Genomic DNA, 20,882 nt, shown 5'->3' on the forward strand with positions numbered 1-20,882 from the left:
AAGGCAGTATTTTACTCAGAATAATAGATACACATTTATACTTTGACTGACTTTTCTTAAATGATGGAATAAAGGAGGGGTTCTCATCCTCTGTACTTTTGATATTTTCCCTGGGTAGTTCTTTGTTGTGAGGACCTGCCCTGTGCACTGTAGGATGGGAGTAGCAAATCCTGCTTGGCCCTCCCTTCTCCACCAACAGAATCACCAGGGTTAAGAACCACCACTGCTTTGGGGTGATCGTTTGTAGTTTACCCAAGGTAGTGTCTTCTTTTTATTCAAGAAGTAACTCTCTGGACTTTGGTTGTTTTTGACTTTTTGTTTTTGCCTGGGAATAAATACCAAGCTATTTTTCTCTCTCTCTGCTCAGGGGTAGGTATAAGTCTCATTAGTCTTATTTTTGGCTTCCTTCAGACTCCTTTCTTCTGTTCTGAGCTCTCTACTTCCTCTGGGAAGTCTGAATACTCTCTCCATCTGATTCATCTCTTGGAGTGTTCTAGGCTGTGACCTCCTCTGCTGTCTCTGTGTGTCAGTGGGTTTCCATCCATTTTATGTTTTCTAGAAACAGAAATCTCTTGTCCACTGGTGATCTTCCTTCCTATTCTGTGTGTGAATATAAGCTTATTGCATTTTAAGGACATCCTGAGACAAAAGAATGGGAAGCAGAAGCTTCTAGTTGGTGTGACATCTATCCACAAGCTTCCCATTGTTTTAAAATAGAAAACAGTGGTGAGGACATGTGTTTTTATTCACTCAACAAATAAATATAAGTGGCATGTTCTACCTTTTCCCATTTCCATGCTTTCTTTTCTAGAGCTCATTATCCTGGAACCCACACAGTAAAGGATGCGAAGTTGACTAAGAAGAAGCTTTGGTCTTCTGAAGATTTTAGCACCTTAAATAATGATGTGGGTGCAGGCTGCTTGGGCCGCATATTGAATCAGAATTATATCAATGGCTACATGACTGCGTAAGTTATTGAAACTTTTAAAGGTTTTTATTATGAAAAATTTCAAAAAGACAATAAGTAGAAAAAAGTACAATAGGCTTCCATATTCTCACAACCTAGATTCAATGATTGTAAACATTTTGGTTTATTAGCTTTATTTGTACCTCTATCTATACCTAAGCTTATCTATTTTTTTATATTTGAATATTGTCTGTATTGAATAAAGTTAGGCTTATTGATATATAATTTATTTATAGTAAAATTTATGCAGTTCTATGATTTTTGATGTTATGTATATCTTTTAATGAACAATTATGAATTATAGATGTTATAACACTTCATACCTAAAGATTTTAGCATGTGGTCCCAAAACATAAAGGATATTCTCCTACATGATCACTATATCATTTTGATACATAAGAGTATAAGAGCACTTTAAAAAATATCTGCTACTTAGTGTATGTTAAAATTTTCATAATTATTCCTCAAAGTATCATCTATAGCCTTTTTTTAAAAAAACTAAGAGCCAATCAAGCATGCATTGCATTTAGATGTCATGCCCTACAATCTCTTTTAATCTAGAATAGTTTCCTTCCTTCCCTAATTTTATTTTTAAGAATTTATTTATTTGAGAGGGAGCGAGAGAGCATGAGTGGGGACAGTGCACATAGGAAGACAGAGGAGCAGACTCCACACTGAGCAGGGAGCCCGACTGGCATGGTGCTCCATACCAGGTCCCTGGGATCATGACCTGAGCCAAAGGCAGAAGCTTAACTGACTGAGCCACCCAGGTGCCCCTCTTTCCTTCCCTATTTTTCATGACTGCAACCTTTTGAAAAGACCAGGCAAGTGGTCTTATGGACTATCCACTTCCCAATCTGCCTGACTGATTCCTCATAGAATCACTTAATTTGTATAACTGTCTCTTAGGAGAGAACACAATGTTTTTTTTGGTGGGGGGAAAGAGGAAGCATCACACATGCATGCTTACGGGGCAGGGAGGTGCAGAGAGAGAGGGTAAAGAGAGAATTTTAAGCAGGCTCCATGCTCACAACCCTGAGATCATGACCTGCGTCAAAATCAAGATTCTGATGCTTAACCCACTGAGCCACCCTGGGGGCGCCCCAGAATACAACTCTTTATTTCTCAGGGTAGCATCTCTTAAATGCTTTAAGAAGCATTAACGGTAATTAGATTCAAATTTGCTTTCTAAAACAATAATAAATAGAACAAAAGTAAGCCAGTACATATTTTTGTGATGTTAATGTGAGCTGATACGTTCTTTTTACAGCCTTTGTTCTTTTTCTTCCCTTTTTAAAAGAAAAGATGCTTATCATGAAGAGTTTGGTTCTAATAACTTAATTTGGTATTAAGAGTAATGCATGCTCATGACAGAGAATTTAGTAACTGCATATAAGTACAAAGAAGGAAACAAAATCACCCATAGTTTTGCCATCTAGAGGTAACCATCCTTAAAAATGTTGGTGTATGTCCTCCCATTTATGTATATATGTATGAAATTTTAATATAGAATTAAGACCATACTGTATGTTTAGTATTAAGCTGCTTTTCATTTAAAAAGGCATTATGACCTTTTTTCCATATTTGAGTGTACTTCTATTTCATCATTTTTAATGCTTATGTATCTTCTGTTGCATAGAACATGGTTTCCCAAACTTGCCTTGTCTCAAGAAGCACCTGATGCCAAGATGCCTTGGCAGCTGCCTAGGTGTGCTGAATCATAATCTCTCCAAAAGGCTTTGGAGACTCTGCTGGTGTCATCAGTGCCCCAGCCAATTCTGATGCCCCACAAGTTTGGGAAGCACTGATGTAGAAAATGTCTTGTACCTCACTGAATGGTCTTCTCTTCCACAAGTGGAAGTTGTTTCTATTTTAAGTTGACAGCTTTGTACACATTGAAATGATCAATTATATACAGATATCTTTGTACACATCTATAATTATTTCCTTAGGGTATATTCTTAGAAAGGGAATAAATATCTGGGTCAGAGGTATATAGATTTTAAAGACTTTGGTGTATATAATAAAATGCTAGTCAGGTAGTTTTTGGTTTATGTATCTATCACTAGTCAGAGAAGATACTATGCATCTTGTAATCCAGGGGTAAAATCATGAGAACTCTTAGTTTTTGCTGGTAGTAAGGATTTTTGACAATTGGAGCTATTATTTCTACTTTTTGTTGACAGAATTAGAAGGCTTTGATTTCCTAAAAAAGTCATTTTATGATGGCTGAGGACTTGGTAAGAAAAAAGGGAAATTCTGACAGTAAGCTCTGGGTTTCTTATTATTGTTACTGTTTTTTTTGTTGTTGTTTCATTTTGTTATTTTTTAATTTTATTTATTTATTTAGTTTTTGAGCTGTGAGAAACCCAGCGGTACCAGGAGCCAGAGCTTCCCTTTTCCCCTTGGATTTTCCTGAAAACCACAGAGTCACTATTTCAGGGTTCAGTACCAGCTATAGAATTCCGAAAGAGTGGGCCGAAATGCAGACCAGCAAGCTGACCCATCTTGTAGATGAGACAGAATCATCGCAGTATTAGACCTCAGACTTTGTTCTAGACACTTTACAGGCATTTATACAGTGACTCCTCACAGTGATCACGTGAGCTAGATATGGTTATTATCCTCATTTTACAGACGATGAAACTGAGGTCCAGAGAGGTTAGTGGTAGAACCATGATTTGAACCCAGGCAGTCTGACTCTAAGAGTTCTCAATTGTAAAACTTTACAGCAGCTCAGAGTCAAGTTCATAAAATTATGTCATGAAACTGGGGCATTAAGAAGGCTGACTGTCAAAGGGAAAGCAGGTATGGATAAAGCCTTTATTTGTATTTGACTCAAATCTGTGACATGTCTGGTACTGGTAGAGCATATTCATCTTCTGGCTACACCACTGTTCAGCAAAAATTATATATCCCATATACATTTGTGTTTTTAAATTATGCAATTCACCGTTAAAAATACCTAGGTGGATCCAGCGCTGAAGTTTTCAAAATGTGAATGAACTTAGGTGACTTATATTTTCTTGTTTTGGGTGGTCATTTTTGCTCCTTCTCATATATTTATATAAATTCTAATAAGTTTTTTTTTTTTTTTAACTACAGTCTTCTTGACATTTACCTTTTTATCACAAGCTGTTTTGGCCTTTCTCTTTTATCAAATAAACCTTTTAGCACAATTGCTTGGAATTTGGTGGCTAGTTACTATGAACAGTTGCCTTACGGACGATGTGGGTTGATGACCGCTCAGGAGCCGTGGAGTGGGCACTATGTAGTAGAGTCTCCTATCTGGGTATCAGGTATGGTTCAGATTCCATCTCTCATGCCTCGGATTTCTCTCTAGGAGAAAAAGCAGAAAACAGAAGGGATTACACTAATTATGTGTGTGTGTGTGTGTGTGTGCACGTGCATGTATGTGTGTGTCGTGTAAGTTCTAAGTTTTGTCTCTGTTGTAAGCAAGATTTGCCATAGTGTTCTCTAAGAGCCTTTTGGATAATTACTTTCTGTATTCCAGTCTTGGCTATCCTAAGACCAGGCTCTTAGAAAAGAAGAAGAAAGGGGAAAGAGGAGGGAAAAGGCTTAACATCTGGTGATGGAGACAAATACATGAAATAGTTGATAAATGTATAATTATAAATTATGATAATTGCTAATGAAATGATGTATTTGTAAAGATTTATTGCAACTCAGAAGTATCTAAAAGTCTTAAAATTTGTCTTGGAGACATTTTGTTGCTTTATATTAATATAGTTATGTTGATGAGAATAGTGTGCTAACAAAATCAAATGAATTACTAAAGGAATAAGTAGATGTAAAGGTTCTGTGAGATATTGTGGCTTTATACTGATGAATATTGTTATAGATAATTTTAAGAAAAATGTAAAACCATGACTCACATGCACATAAAAATGAACACATGTTAAAGACTTTTCTGGTGCTATGTAGGAACCAGGCAGATGAATCAATCAATTCAAAGCAGAAGTCAAAAACAGTACAAATTTATTTAGTGTAAAAGAATTTGAGATAAATTGCAAATGGAGACAGGTTGGGTTTCCCATAGCAGGGAGGGGGAGGAAATCAATTAAGTCTTTGCCAGATAGGAGACACTTTACACATCCATCAGTTATCTACACTTACGTAAGTTTCAAAATAGTTTAAAGACAATCAGCAGGGCTGTAGCAACAAAATTTTTGTTGCGGAATCAGTTATTAGTCACAAGGGACGTTGAGGTCATGCAGACAGTGGTTGACAATTACCACTTTTTCATGAATGATATAACCATGCTAAAAATGAATATAATTTAAGCAGAATAAAAATCCCGTTGTTGAATAATATTCAAGTTCTTTCTATAATTTTTTTAGTAAAAAAATTAAAGCATTTATGACCATTTTGTTTTAACATCATTACTGCAGTCTTTAAAAAAATCCATTTCTTCAAAGGCAGGATGCTTTCATAGGAAAAATCTGAATTTGGAGTGAAGTTGTTTTCTTTTAAACGTTTATTTTGGGGATTTTATTTTTTATTTGATGTATTTTCCTCAGAAGGATTTGTAGTCATGATGTTAGTCATGAAATCATAACATCATTCTAAACTCTAAATTACATTTTAAAAAATATGCTTGTATGTATGTCCTCATTGCTTAACCCCTTAAATTTGTAATTGTTTGTCCCACATTATCTAGGTGAACTAATGTACTCTGCTAATATTGTCACTTGTTTTGGGGGTAGGAAGGGGACATGAAATATTGCTCAGTACATTTTCAGAGCCAGCTTTGGAGGTACCCAGTAAATATATATTCTGCAAATAAAACTTGTTTGAAATCATAAAGCTTAGTTTTTGAAGTGCAATATTAACTATTTTTAGTCTTATTTTTTGTAGTTATATTAAGATGAGTTAAATAGAGAGGCACAATAGTTCAGAAGAGATTATTTTATTCTTGGGGAAAAAAGACAAAACTCTTGAATTAATGGTGTAGTTCATTTATTTTTAGTGGCAATTCTAACTATAGTTATTTATTACAATGGTACCATTTAACTGGATTAATTATTCAAAAGTTGAAACATGACATTGGCATGTATTTTCTTCTAAAATAAAAAAAAGCTTGTTAGACTCACTCAGATTCAAGCCGGTAGACAGCTTTATTTTTTAAAGAAACTCTTCCGTCACTATTTTATTGGGTCTTTCTCTGCTTTTCTATAGCTCATACCACTCAGTTTACTCAACCAGGTTGGTATTACCTGAAGACAGTTGGTCACTTAGAGAAAGGAGGAAGCTACGTGGCCCTGACTGATGGTCTAGGTAACCTCACCATCATCGTTGAAACTATGGTAATTCTTTGCTGTTTTTATGGAATTAACTGACTCTTTTAGAATAAGAAAAACAGTAGAAAACAATGAAGCACTTCCTTTTTAAAAAACCCCAGCTCTACCAAAGTGTAATTGACATATGACAAATAACATGTAGGGGAGGAAGAAGCTACTTCCTATACCCTCTTAGGTTCAGAAACTGAGACCCCACATATTAAACTGTCAAAAAAAAAAAAAAAGCCAGATTCACATGAGAAAAGTTTATTTGTGCAAGCAGCGTGCATACACATGGGAGATGGCTTAGTGATGAGCAACCCTGAGGGGTGGTTAGAATTTGGGTTTATATACCTAGAGGAGTAAATAAGGGAGAAGGGGAGAAAGGGCGCTTAATGGAAAATAAATGACTTTTTGGGAAGATAAATGGGTTTTCAGGAGAACAAACAAGAATGATTGTGACACTGTATGTCTATACTGGAGAGCAGTCTTTCCCTCTCCTTCAGGGCTGTAAAAAACCCTATGTAGTAGGGATTTGGGGGTAGGTTTTATTCCCATTTCTCCTTTCTGGGAGTAAATCCATCCTACAGAGTAGATCCATTTGTGGCAGTCTTACTTCTAGAAGTTGCTGCTCCGAGTAAGCTAAGGGAAGCTCAGAGAAGACTTTGTCCTGGCATCTTTTGAATCTCAAATACCTTCAACTTTAAATAATATTTATACCAAAATGGCCTATTTTTGGTGGCATATTCTGGTCCCCTTCAAACACATAATTAACGTGCACAATTTTATGACTTACAATAGGTAAATGCTCAATAAACCATAGTCACAATCTAGATAAGCCCCCCAAAGAGTACTCATGTCCCTTGTTAAATATTCCCTCTGTCCCGCTTCTCCTCATACCCTGTGACTTCCCTGATCATTACTTTTTGTCACTATAGATTAGTTTGCATTTTCTAGAGTTTTGTCTCCATGGAACCAGTTCAGTATGTACTGTATTTTGTCTTGCTGCCTTCACTCAGGGTAATTATTTTGAGATTCATCCACATTGTGATACACCTGTTGCTAAGTAGTATTCCATTGTAAGGGCACACCATAGTTTTTTTTATCTATGCACTTGTGGGTAGATATTTGGCTTATTTCTACTTTCTGGCTACTACGCAGAAAGCTATGAACATTTGTGCACAGGCTTTCTATGGGAATCTATGTCTTTTCTCTTGGGTAAAGACATAGGAATGGATTGGCTGGATAATCAATGATATGCTTCTGTTTAGCTTTTTAGGAAGCTGCCAAACTCTTCTGCAAAACGATTGTCCTGTTTTAAATCTCCATCAGCAGCATAATTGGAGTTCAAGTTTTTCTTTATCATTGTGAACACTTGCTGTGATCAGTTATAAAAATTTCAGCTCGTAATATATATCATATAGCACTTTATTTTGGCTTTAGCTTGCACTTCCCTAATGACTGATGATGTTGGGCTTTTTATGTGCTTGGGCTTCATGTGTCTTCTTTGGTGAAGTGTGTGTTTAAGTCTTTTGCCCATTTTTTGTTGGCTTTTTCTTATCGTTGGATTTTGAGAGTTCTTTTTGTGTTACATATTCTGGGTCCAAGTCCTTTACAGATACATGGTTTGTAAAGATAATTTCCCGGTCTGTAGCATTTCTTTTCATTTTGTTAACAGTGTCTGTGGAGGAGCAGGAGTTTTTAATTTTTATGAAGTCCAGTTTATTCATTTGTACTTTCATGGAACATGCTTTTGCTGTGGTATCCAAGAAGTTTTTGCATATGGGTATCTGTCTGTTCTAGCACCATTTGCTGGAAAGTCTATATTTCCTATTGCATTGCCTTTGCACCTTTGTAGAAAATCAGTTATCCATGTATACGTAGGATTATTTCTGGACTCTGTTCTATTTCTTTGACCCATTTATGTATCTTTACACCAATACTATGATTACTCTGTGTGTGTGTGTGTGTGTGTATGTCTGTAAAACAATTCCTAGAAATAGGTAGTGTTTGCTCTTCAAATTTGTTCTTTTTCAAAGTTGTTTGGCTCTTCTAGGTCACTTGTACTTCCATGTGAATTTTATTTTATTTTATTTTTTTTAAGATTTTTATTTATTTATTTAACAGACAAGAGATCACAAGTAGGCAGAGAGGCAGGCAGAGAGAGAGGAAGGGAAGTAGGCTCCCCGCTGAGCAGAGAGCCTGATGCAGGGCTCAATCCCAGGACCCTGGGATCATGACCTGAGCTGAAGGCAGAGGCTTTAACCCACTGAGCCATCCAGGTGCCCCCTCCCATGTGAATTTTAGAATCAGCTTGTCAGTTTCAACCAAAAAAAAAAAAAAAAAGACTGCTCAGATTTTAACTGGGATTGCATTACATCTATAGATTAATTAAAGGAGAATTAATATTTGAACAATATCAAGCCTTCCATCTCTTTAGCAAGACATAGCCTCAAGTTTATTTAGGTTTTCTTTAATTTCTCTGAATAGTATTTTATGGTTTTCAATGTACAGGTATTTCATATCATTTATCAAATTTTGGCTAAGTATTTCACATTTTCAATTTTATTGTAAATAGTTTTTAAATTTTGCATTCAAGTAGTAACTGGTATATCATAATATAGTAGATTTTTGTATGAAGATCTTGTTTTCTGCAACATCACTGAACTCACCTATAGTTCTAGTAACTTTTTTGTGGATTCCATTGCATTTTCTTTGTAAATGATTGGCAAATAGAAATAATTTTACATCTTCCTGACCAACAGTTGTTGACCATCAATTGTTATTGCCTGTCTGTTTGTTATAGCCATTCTGGAGACGTGAAGTGGTATCTCGTTTTAGTTTTAGTTTTGATTTTTATTTTACTAGTGACTAATGATGTTGGGCATCAATGATTATTAGTTGTATGTAATACCCAGTGCTCATTACATCATGTGCCCTTCTAAATGCCCATCAGCCATTTATGCCATCCTCCTACCCACCTCTCCTTCAGCAACCCTCAGTTTGTTCCCTGTAATCAAGAGTCTCTCATGGTTTGTCTCCCTCTCTGATTTCTTCCCATTCAGTTTTCCCTCCCTTCCCGTATTGTCCTCTGCACTATTACTTATATTCCACATATGAGTGAAACCTTATGATAATTGTCTTTCTCTGATTGATGTATTTCACCAAATACTGACCTCATAAACTGAGTTGGGAAATGTTCCTTCCTCTTATGTGTAAGATAATTTGTGAAGGATTGGTATTAATTCTTTATATGTGTGGTAGAATTAATCAATGAAGTTATCTGATTTTGTGATTTTCCTACAAGAAAGTTTTGGTTTATGGACTCAATCTCTTCTTATAGGTCTATTCAGATTTTATGTTACTTTTTGAGTCAGCTTTGGTAGTTTGTGTTTTTCAGGGAACTTGTCTCTTTTATCTATGTTACCTAATTTGTTTGCATATGTTTGTGTATAGTATTCTCTTATATATTACATTCTAACTTCTGTAAGTTTGGTAGAAATGTTCCTCTTTCATTCCTGATTTTAGTAATTTGTCTTCCCCCCCCTTTTATTTTTGGTTAGAAAACCTAAAGTTTTATTAGTTTTGTTCATCTTTTCAAATAAACAACTTTTGTTGATTTTTCTCCTTTATTTCAGTAATTTCCACTCTAATCTTTATTCCCTTCTGTTAATTTTTAGTTTAGTTTGTTCATTAAAGATTGTAGGTAGAAGATTAGGTTATTCTTTGAGATATTTCTTTCTTTAAATTTTTTATTTAAATTCAATTTAGTTAACATGTAGTGTATTATTAATTTCAGGGGTAGAATTTAGTGATTCATCTGTTGCATATAACACCCAGTGCTCATCATTACATCAAGTGCCTTCCTAAATGCCCATCCCACCTCCCCTCCAGCATCCCTCAGTTTGTTTCCTGTAGTTAAGAGTCTCTTATGGTTTGCGTCCCTCCGTTTTTTTAATCTTACTTTATTTTTCCTTCCCTTCCCCTATGTTCCATCTGTTTTATTTTTTAAATTCCATATATGAGTGAAATCGTATGTTATTTGCCTTTCTCTGACTGATTTACTTCGCTTAGCATAGAGATATTTCTTTTTCTTTATGTGGGTATTTACAGTTATGAATTACTCTGTAAGTGGTACTTCAGCTGTATTGTATCTCTCTAAGTTTTGTTATGTTATATTTTAATTTTTCTTCTTTCTTTTTTTTAAGATTTTATTTATTTATTTGACAGAGAGAGACAGCAAGAGCAGGAACACAATCAGGGGGAGTGGGAGAGGGAAAGCAGGCTTCCTACCGAGCAGGGAGCCTGATGTGGGGCTCAGTCCCAGGACCATCATGGCCTGAGCCAAAGGCAGACGCTTAATGACTGAGCCACCCAGGCACCCCAATTCTGTTATATTTTCATTATTGTTCATTTTATTTTCTAATTTCTTTTGTGATTTCTTCTTTGTCCCATTGCTTATTTAGGAGGGAATTATTTGATTGGTACATTTTTATGAGCTTTTGTAATTTTTTGTTATTGATTTTTAATTTCATTCTATTAAGATTGGAGAATATACTTTGATTTTAATCCTTTTAAATTTATGGAGTTTTATTTTATTTTCTTGCATATGATCTATCCTGGAGAGTATTACATATGTACTTGAGGAGAATGTATGTTCTGTTATTGTTATTCTATTCTATAGCTATTTGTGATATCTTGTTGGTTTATAGCATTCAAGTCTTCTGCTTCCTTGTTCTCTCTGTTGTTAATAGCAACTAATTGAAGTCTTTAACTACTATTGTTGAATCATCTGTCCTCTTTTCTCTTATTCTGTTTTATGTATTTAGAGTCTTTCTTATTAGGTGCATATGTGTTTATAATTCTTATATTTTTCTGATGGATTTATCTTTATAAAATTATAAAATGTCTCTCTTTACCTTAGTAACAATTTTTTGTTTGCTTTAAAGTCTGTTTATTGTTACTTTAGTTATTCTTGTGGTTTCTGTTAATACATGTTTTTCCCTCCTTTACTTTCCATCTGTTTGTATCTTTGAATCTAAAATGTGTCTCCTTTTGACAGCATATAGTTGGATCTTGCTTTTAAAAATGTACTCTGAACTTTTGATTGAGTTGTTTATTCCATTCATATTTAATGTTAATATTGACATAGTTGAATTTATATCTGTTTGCTTTTTTTCTCTATGTCTCATTTTGTTGTTCATCTATACCTTCTTTACTGTCTTCTGCATTAAGTGAATATTCTCTGATATAACATCTTAATTCCTTTAATTTTTTCCACTATACTTTAGTGAGTTATTTATTTTATGGTTGTTCTAGGGTTGTATATCTTGACTTATTGAATCTACTCCAGATTCATATTAACTGAATTCTAGTGAGATATAAAAACATTATTCCTGGTTTACCTGGGTGGCTCAGTTGGTTAAGCATCTGCCTTCAACTTGGGTCGTGAGTCCAGGGTCCTGGAATTGAGCTGGGCATTGGGCTTCCTGCTTGACAGAGAGCCTGCTTCTCCCTCTCCCTCTGACTGCTGCTCCCCCTGCTTGTGCTTTCTGTCAAATAAATAAATAAAATCTTTTAAAAAAAGAAAAAAAAAGGAACATAATTCCTATATAGCTCCATTCTCTCTCCCACTTTTTGTTGTTATTATATATGTTAAACCTCTATCTGTTATAATCTTAATAAGACCTGTTATAATTACAACTTAATATATAATTTTAAGTCTTTAAAAAAATCTGAGAGAATACAGGAGAGAAATTATATATTTATAATATTTATGTTAATCTCACTATTTTTGGTTGTTTTTATTTATTTTTATTTTGTTTATTTATTTATTTTTATTTATTTTATGACAGTTGTGTCTGGTATCAACACATTCTCTCAGTTTTTGTTTCTGTGGAAGTACATTTTGCCTTCATTTTTTGAAGAATTTTGCTGGATATAGGATTCTTGATTGACAGTGTTTTTTTTTGTTTTTTTTTTTTTTTTTTTTTTAACATTTCGAATGTGTTACTTTTTGTTATTTCTGATGAAGAATCCACTTTTAATCTTACTGAAGATCTCTTGTTTCTCTCTTAGTAACACCTCTGATTTAGGAGCATAGGGTTGATGGATGGAGGTTTGGGACCCCATTAATCTCAGTATTCCAAGGTGAACCAATGAATGGGAGCTGGGCAGAGGAAGGGAGCCCTGAGCCTCCTAGCCATATTTGCTGCTGCTTAGCCTTAACCTCAAATATCTGATGAGGGGTGGGTGGTGAGAAATGCTGACCTCCTGCTTCTCCCAGTAAGCTACTGTAGCCTTCAGCTGCGAGTTGGGAGGAGGGAACCCTCTGTTTTTGGCTGCACCTACTCAGCATGCAGTTTCTTTTGCTTGGGTAAGAGGGACAGGGACAGAGTAGATAGTGGTTTAAATGTCACAGGTTCTTACTCTTTTTACTGAGTTTTTGTAGATTTTCTTGAATGAATGTTTATGTATTGCATGCCCATAGGATCATTTCCATTTTCTTTTAAAGATTATGTTTATTTATTTATTTAAGACAGAGAGAGTAGATGTTGGGGGAGGAACAGAGTGGTAGGAATAGGGATAAAGAATCTCAAGCAGACTCTGTGTTGAGCATGGAGCCCAATGTGGAACTTGCTCTCAGGACCCTGAGATCGTGGCATGAACCAAAATCAAGAGTTGGTTGCTTAACTGACTGAGCCACCAAGGAACCCTGGATCATTTCCATTTTTAAAAAATATTTTTTACCAGTTTTACACAGTTTTTACACAGCTTCATGGAGCTCCTATATTGTCATTCTGGAAGTACAACTCTACTTCAGTTTTTTAGATGTGGTTTCCTTTGAACATATTTAAATACCCAGTTTAATGTCTTTGTCTAATAAGTCTAATATGTGGCAAGCAATGCCTGGGCTTTGTCAGACATGGTTTCTGTTGACTGCTTTTATTCTGTATATGGGCCACTTTCCTGTTTGTTGTTGTTGTTTGTTTATTTTGTTTCAAATCTCATAATTATTTGTTGAATATTAGACATATTCATAGTATACATAATATACATAGTAGGTGGCAGCTCTGGAGGTCAGATTTCTCCCCTGTCTAGCATTTGTGGTTGTTATTCTTTATTGTTGTTGCTTTTTATTTGCTTAGTGACTTCCTTGAACAAATTCTATACTTTGTCAGCTTTATTATATGTGGCCCCGAAGTCTCTGCTTAGTTACCTTAGTGGTCAGCACATGACTATACAGAGGTTTCCTTTTGTTTGGAGCTAGCAAGTCTCCTGGCCTTGGCTGGTAGGCTCTGTGTGCATGGGGTATATGTCAGTGCTCAAGCGGGCAGTGTACAACTTTGTAGTAGCTTTACTTCATGTTTGAGCAAACCTTCAGGGTTGACCTTAATTTCCCAGTATAGCCATCAGGGCTATTTGGGTTATCTGTATCTTTTTCAGTAAGCTTTGGGTTTTTGTATCTTTCTTTCTTTCTTTCTTTCTTTCTTTCTTTCTTTCTTTCTTTTTTTAGAGTGAGAGGGACGTAGGAATGGGACAGAGGGAGAGGGCAGGTGCCATACCCAGTGTGGAGCCTGATATGGGGCTCAGTCTCACAACCCTGAGATCATGACCTGAGCTGAAATCAAGAATTCGATGCATAACTAACTGACTGAGCCACCTAGGTGCCCCTGGTTTTTGTGTCTTTCATGAATTTTTTCTGTTTCATTCAATTTTTGGACATAAAGTTATTGGTGTTAGTCCCTATTATTCTGCATGTATCTGTAGAATTTGTACTGATGTCACCTTTCTTACTGTTGACAATGGCAAGTTGTGTTTTCTTTCTTTCTGTCTTGATTTCCTGATTAGTCCAGCTAGAAAGTACTCAATTTTATTGATCTCCTCAAAGAATCAGCTTGTGGTTTCTTGATTATTGTCTCATTTTTCTGGGTTTCGTTTAGTTGATTTCTCCTTTGATCTTTAATGTTTTCCTTCTGCTTACTTTGGTTTTTAAATTTGCTCTTCTTGTCCTAGGATCTCCAGGTGAAAGCTGAAGTCTCACATCCTTCTTCTCTTATCAGTGTTCAGTGCTATAAATTTGCTTCTAAATACTGCTTTCGTGGCACCCCACAAATCATACATCGTATTTTTATTTTGATAAACTCAAAATTCTTCATCATTTCCCTTTTTATTTCTACTTATTCTTTGAGACATGGATTATTTAGAAATTTGTTACTTGGTTTCTAAATATTTTGTAATTTTTCTAGAGGTTTTTCTGTTATTTATCTCTGATTTAATTATCTTGTGGACAGAGGCATATATTGTGTGATTTGAATCTTTTGGAATGTATTAAAAAGTTTTTTTATGGCTAAGAATATAGTGTTCCTTGGTGAATGTTGCTTGTGCATCTGCTGTTGCTGGGTGAGGTGATCTATAGATATCGATCCAGGCAAGCTGTGTGATGGTTTTGTGCAAATTACCTCTATCCTGTCGATTTTCTCTCTAGTTGGACATCATTTACTGAAGATGAGGTGTCAGAATCTCTAAGTACAATTATAATTTTTTTACTGTCCACGAACCCTGGCCCAGAACCTTTTGTTTAAGTGCTCTGGGATCATTGAGTCCCCTGAAGTAGGGATTATGTATCATAATTCTTTTGATCCCAATCCGTAGTAGTCACTGTTTAGTAAAATATGATGTCAGTGTGAGAACTATTTGTTATATGTACTTATTGACTTTAGTTGTATATGAAGGTTCTATTTAGATGAGATGCCTTTTCAGTGAAAACATACAAGTATTTGTGTTTTATTTGATGTATGTTACTTGGAAAAGAATTATAACATAAAAATTAATCTGTGTGCCACAAAATGACTCTGTAGTTTAGCCATGAATTCAGTTTAATTCAGTCGAAATGCCATTGAGCTTTACTTTGACTAGGTATCCACAGTAGACTTTCAGTGTAGGTTATATTAGAAAAAAAGTCTTTAGAAATTTGAAATAAACTCATGTTTATCACCTAATATGTACCATTTCTGTTAATCTTAGGGCAATGAATGTTTAATTTTCTTTTCCTAAGGTGGCTTGTATATCATTTGGATAACTTAAGTGATTTTTTTTTTTTTCTCTCCTAGAGCCATAGACAGTCTAAGTGTATACGGCCGTTTCTGCCTTACTTCAATGTGTCACATCAGTTTGCTACCTTTGTTCTTAAAGGGTCCTTTGTAAGTAAATATGTGGGACTTTTATTTGGTTTTGATTTGAGAAGTTATATATTTTATCACAGGCTAGCAGTTTCTAAGTGAAGTCTTCTATTAGGAGCTGTTAAGTATGAATGGATACAGGCACTGGTGTCTTCTATCTGCTGAATAGTCTTAGTCAAACAGTACAGAAGCTAAGCTACTCAGAGGCAAAAAACTCCGTGTGGCTAAAACTCTCTATGGCTTTGAAGAACACTTAACAAAAGTCAGTTTGTAACAAAATTGTTCTTGTTGGTAGAAGCATCAGTAGTCTAGGGAACTTTCAAGCATTGATCTTTTTAGTACTCTGTACAAAAAACCCAACAACATAAAAAGACACCAGACTCTTGCTGTTTCTACCTGTTGTTAATTTTGAACACCGAAAATACTGTGCCTTCTCTGACTACTAATTGCATAAAAATTGTTTTTAATACTAGAAAATTCCTAAAAATTACACAGGTATAGTAGTAAGTATTTTTGAAGCAAAGACACTAAAATCTTTTGCCTTTTGCCAAAAGTCTGTGGTATTTATAGGAAAAATGTATTTGCTTGAACAATATCTTCCTACTTTCAGAACATTAACTATTTAAGATTTGAGGCGGGTCTTTGGCAAATAGGAGTAGACTGCACATTATCAGTGGTTCATTCTTGCTGGTATTAATTTTGGAAAGAAGATACGATGAACCGCTCAACCATGCCTTTTTGTGTGTTTTTTCTCCTCAGAGTGAAATACCAGAGCTACAGGTGTGGTATACAAAGCTTGGAAGACCATCTACGAGATTTCTTTTTAAACAACTGGATTCTCTATGGGTAGTTTATAAAATAAATTCCTGTATTTTGAGCTTTGCAACTAGTAAAAGAGGACAGATATTTAATTAATGAATTAAGAAATTTTAATTTTATAATTGATTTTATAACTGAAGTACAATAGAGCTAAAGGTGTCCCCAGCTGTTTTTGTTTTTGTTTTTTAAATAGAAGTCCTCCCCAAGGCATAATGGAATATAGGTGTGTTTGGTCTTAGCATTTAGTTTGTTGTGGTGAATGGTACCACCATCCCTTGGCTGCCCAAGTCAGAAAATTGAGTCTTGTCTGAGACCATCTTTCCCATCCACCCTATCTTTGTATACCACCATTGGTCAAGTCCAGAGCAGTCTATCACTGACATGTTCTTCTTGCGCAGTCCTCATTCTCCATTCCCACTGCTACTGCTTATTTCCGTTCCTTATTATCTCTCTCCTGGATTTTGGAAACTCTTTCCTGTTTTTCCAGCCTCCAGTCTGACCCTGTCTGGCCACCCATCACACTGCTACCACAATGATGTTTCTAAAATGCAGATCCGAGTTTTGTCACTCCATTGCTCAAAGTCCCTCAGTGATTTTTCCTGTGAGTTCACATCCCTCAGCATAGCACACGACCCTCGTGACCACCTCCTGAGATAAAAGATGGCTTTCCTTTCTTGATGCCTGTTCTACTAACATGGCCTATACTCACAGACCAAACTTCTTGCCTTTTTCAGAGCGTGGTGTGCCACTTCACTCCCCTCTTTGACTTTGTACTTGCTTCTTCCTCCTCCTAGAATGTCTTCTCCTCATGTCTTTGTTGTCCTTCAAGACTCAGCTTAGGTGCTGCTTCTGCTGAAGCTTTCTGCACCAGTCCTAGCTCACAGCCACCAGCACAGCATCATAGGAACAGGTGCTTACCTAGTTAAGCACTGTCCCCATTACACCGGGCCCCTTGAGGACTGGGGCCCTGCTTTATTTAGCTTTTTACTCTGGGTTCCTACCATCATACTTATTAGCACGTGGTAGTTCCTCAGGAAACGTTTTCAAAGAATGTGAATTGGTCCAAGTGAACACATTACTTCACCTAATTGACACAAATCTGCTTTTCCTGGAAATTATTAATGTTTTCTGAACCAACTAGTCACTATCAATGATTGAACACCATTTCTGCATTAAATTCTAAAAAAAGAGCAGTTTGCTTTTTGCACAACAAATTGCTAGATATAGCATATTAATATCAATTTTCCCCACAAGAAAAATAATATCATTTGGGTTATTACCTGAGCCAGAATACAGTGTTAGGTATTTCATGGATCTGACCAATAAGTTATTATTAAAGCAAAGATATGGTATAAGCCCCTTGAAGTCAAAGTAGAAAAAAAAAACCCTCAAGTTTCCTGAAATGGGCATTACATGTAATGCCTACGTTAATTATGCAAGGTGTTCTGGTGTCTTCAGAGGTCCACATGCAGCACAGAACACCTCCATATAGGGAGTGTTTCTCTAGGGAAGGTCATGCACTGAGTGAAGCACTTTGTAAGCAGTTTGTTGTTAAATTCTGCAGCAACCCTAGGAGGTGTGTATTTTTCCCCCTCATTTTGTGATGAAATGGCTTAAAAAGATTAAGCTGCCAAAAGCATAAATGTGACATAAACCTAACTTGCTAATTGAAATGCATATTGAACATGTCAAAAGTAGGACCTTTTTTTCTTAATAAAGGTCTTCTGTGATTAACAACTGAGTCATCAGTGAAGTTTTTTTTTTTTTAATTTTTCTCCCTTAGTAAAGTCCTAAAAAATAAATAAGCAGATCTCTTATTTATGTGTATTGAATATATACAGGCTCTGAGGAGCTTACAGTGTAATAGCAAAGAATAGACAAATAGAAATTTTGGTGTCATCTAGTCTTTCTTCCTCCATGGAGGGAAATTCTTTTTTTTTTTTTTTCCCCACACCTTTAATGTCACTTTCGAGAGAAATTCTTTTAAAATCCTATCTACAAAGTATAATTTTATAAGGTCTTCTAAATAACTTAAAGAAAAATATCCCAAGGCCTTGATTTTGGGTGTGGCCTTCCTGAGTGGTTATGAAGTTTTAGCAGAAGTGAGTCTGGCTTTTCTTTAAGTTGACTTTTCAAAAAGTTGATTTTGCCCGAATGAGATGAACCAAAGCACCCGGCCTTGACCTCTGCATTTTCATTTTCCAGCTTCTCGACAGCGGTGGCACTTTCACCCTGGAGCTGCAGGAGGACGAGCTCTTCACACTCACCACTCTCACCACGGGGACCAAGGGCAGCTACCCACTGCCTCCAAAGTCCAGGCCCTTCCCACGGATCTATAAAGATGATTTCGATGTTGGTAAGTTTTGTTTGTTTGTTTGTTTTTACTAAAACTTAACGTGGTTTCCCTTTATAGCACTAATGAGTAGATCTCTACCTGTCAGACGGGTGCGTGGTAGAACTCCTGTAAAGTGTAGCTCTCAATGTCCACGCGGTAACTGAGACCTCATTTCCGTGTTACCTCAAGATGACTCAGCTTGCGAGCCCTGTATTTTTCAGTGCCAGAAAAAACGGAGAGGTCATTGTGGGAATGAAAGCTATAATCCTAACTTGGTTTTGGGGAAGCTTCAGGTTTGTGACCCTGCCAATGCCCTGTTATTCACATCTCATGAAAGCCATTCCTGGTTTCCTCAATGAGTGTGGAGGTCAAGGTCCTTCACTTTCCGCAGGGCTAGTGGACTGCATGTTCAGGGCAGTTAGGCTCCCCGTGGGTGCTTCACCTTATTATCTACCTGGGAATTTTATGCTTACACCCTCCTGGTTTTCTAGGAAGATCTGTCCTAAAGCTGTTAGAAAAGCTTTTGATTTTAGGTAACGTAAGAAAACTGCTTGAAAAGTTGGAAGGCACAGTCATTGTGGGTATAGTCCCAGATCACTCAGTAAGTGACAGAACTTGGTGACCAGGAGATGTACAGCTTCTGGATCTCACAGACAGGGTCAGGTAGCTCTCTTCTTCGCTCCTAAAATCCATAGCTGTAGGAGAGAAGCAGGGAGGGGGACTGTCATTGAGAGAGCATCGTGAACCTCCTGTCTGCAGGGCTGTTCTTTCTAGCACGGCTGGTTGGAGACTTCCTGCTACCCCCTCCTGGTCACAGTCACGGCCGCAGGTCTCAGCTCCCTTTCCCAGGAAGAGATATCTGGGTTAATTGCAGTACGAGGCCCTTTGGACTGTGTATTGGAGTCCTCTCAGTTATTTGCAGAACAGAGACAACAGGGACCCTCAGGGGGGGCTCTGTGCTTTGTTTCCTGCCAGTTCTCTGAAGTGGCCTCTTAGATGAATGCATGAATAGGCCACCAGAAATGTCTTTGCAGTCTGTTGCTCACTTCTGTCGTGGCCAAGGTAACTCCTCTTGTCTTCAGTAAAGGAGTGTGTGTGGGATACGGTCTCGTGAATAAGAGAGAATTTCCCCCAACACCAGAATTACTTATTCTATGACCTGAAAACCGAAAAGCAATTCTAAACCTTCAAATCTAAAATGTAATGCTTTATTGACTGCAAAATAAACTAAAAACTGTAAGTCAGGCTGTGGCGCTCCTTTATGTGTTTCTTAATTTCTCAAATGATGAATAGGAAAACATTTAGAAAAGCATGAAGTGTGAAATTAGCTGTAAGATTATGACTAAATTTGTTCTTCTCTAGCCTTTGTCATTGTAAGAGTGTAATTTAATTAAACCAAAAAAAAAAAAAAAAAGATTGAAAGATAGCTGAGGCCCAACTGCTTCTGCTCCATTTTAGAATGGAAATTTAGAAAAATAGAAAAGAAAATTTGTAATATTTAAATTCTGTGGTTGACGTAGTGAGCCTTTCCTAATCTTCTGTCAGCTGATGACTGTGACCAGGGGCTTATAATCTCGTTTGGCAGACACTAGAAATAACAAAACTAGCTCTTATTGAGCCCTTACTAGGTGCTGCTTTAGGTACACGCTTGACGTGCTTTCTTTCATTTAATTCTCTTATCCTCATGCCCACGTCAAGAGGTGGGTGCTTGAGACACAGGGCAGTTAAACAAGTTGGCCAGGGGGACAGACTGAGCTAGAATTTAAACCTTGAGTCTGCCTTTCTCTAAAACTTATGCTCTTTCCTCTTATGCAGTTGCATGGATTAAATATGTAAAGTCTGTCTATCAAACTGATCGTATTGGTATTGAATAATAATGATGATATACTTTATTAACTTAACCCCTAAACTTCCGCTTGTTATAAGTATCATTTACTTATTTAGGACTTCTCAAAAGTGTTTAAAAAATGTGCAATAAAATATCAGAGAAGAGAGATTCTGTAAGGATTTTATACTAACCAGAGAATTTAATTGTGTTCTGAACAGACTACCCGTTTTTTAGTGAAGCTCCGAATTTCGCTGATCAGACTGGCGTCTTTGAATACTTTACGAACATCGAAGACCCTGGGGAGCATCGCTTCACACTACGCCAAGTTCTCAATCAGCGGCCCATTACTTGGGCTGCTGATGCGTACAACACCATCAGTATTATAGGAGATTACAAATGGTATATAAAATTGGTGTCCTTAATGTAGATCTAGCCGAAATAACCTTGTAAT

At 36.4% G+C, this 20,882-nt stretch overlaps 1 protein-coding gene across 1 annotated transcript in view; it reads left to right on the forward strand.

The window, feature by feature from the left end:
• Nucleotides 1–20,882, forward strand: part of GALC (galactosylceramidase) — a gene marked incomplete at its 5' end in the record, with an annotated part of 59,138 nt that overhangs the window by 28,292 nt on the left and 9,964 nt on the right. Inside the window, 7 exons of the mRNA XM_080809602.1 lie at nucleotides 812–967; nucleotides 4,142–4,266; nucleotides 6,167–6,294; nucleotides 15,381–15,470; nucleotides 16,209–16,295; nucleotides 18,474–18,624; nucleotides 20,650–20,830. Of these exons, the coding sequence (XP_080665728.1) occupies nucleotides 812–967; nucleotides 4,142–4,266; nucleotides 6,167–6,294; nucleotides 15,381–15,470; nucleotides 16,209–16,295; nucleotides 18,474–18,624; nucleotides 20,650–20,830 (918 nt within the window). The remainder of the gene's footprint in view (nucleotides 1–811; nucleotides 968–4,141; nucleotides 4,267–6,166; nucleotides 6,295–15,380; nucleotides 15,471–16,208; nucleotides 16,296–18,473; nucleotides 18,625–20,649; nucleotides 20,831–20,882) is intronic.

The sequence above is a fragment of the Martes martes genome (genome assembly GCF_963455335.1).
Source record: "Martes martes genome assembly, chromosome: 7".
Taxonomy (NCBI): domain Eukaryota; kingdom Metazoa; phylum Chordata; class Mammalia; order Carnivora; family Mustelidae; genus Martes; species Martes martes.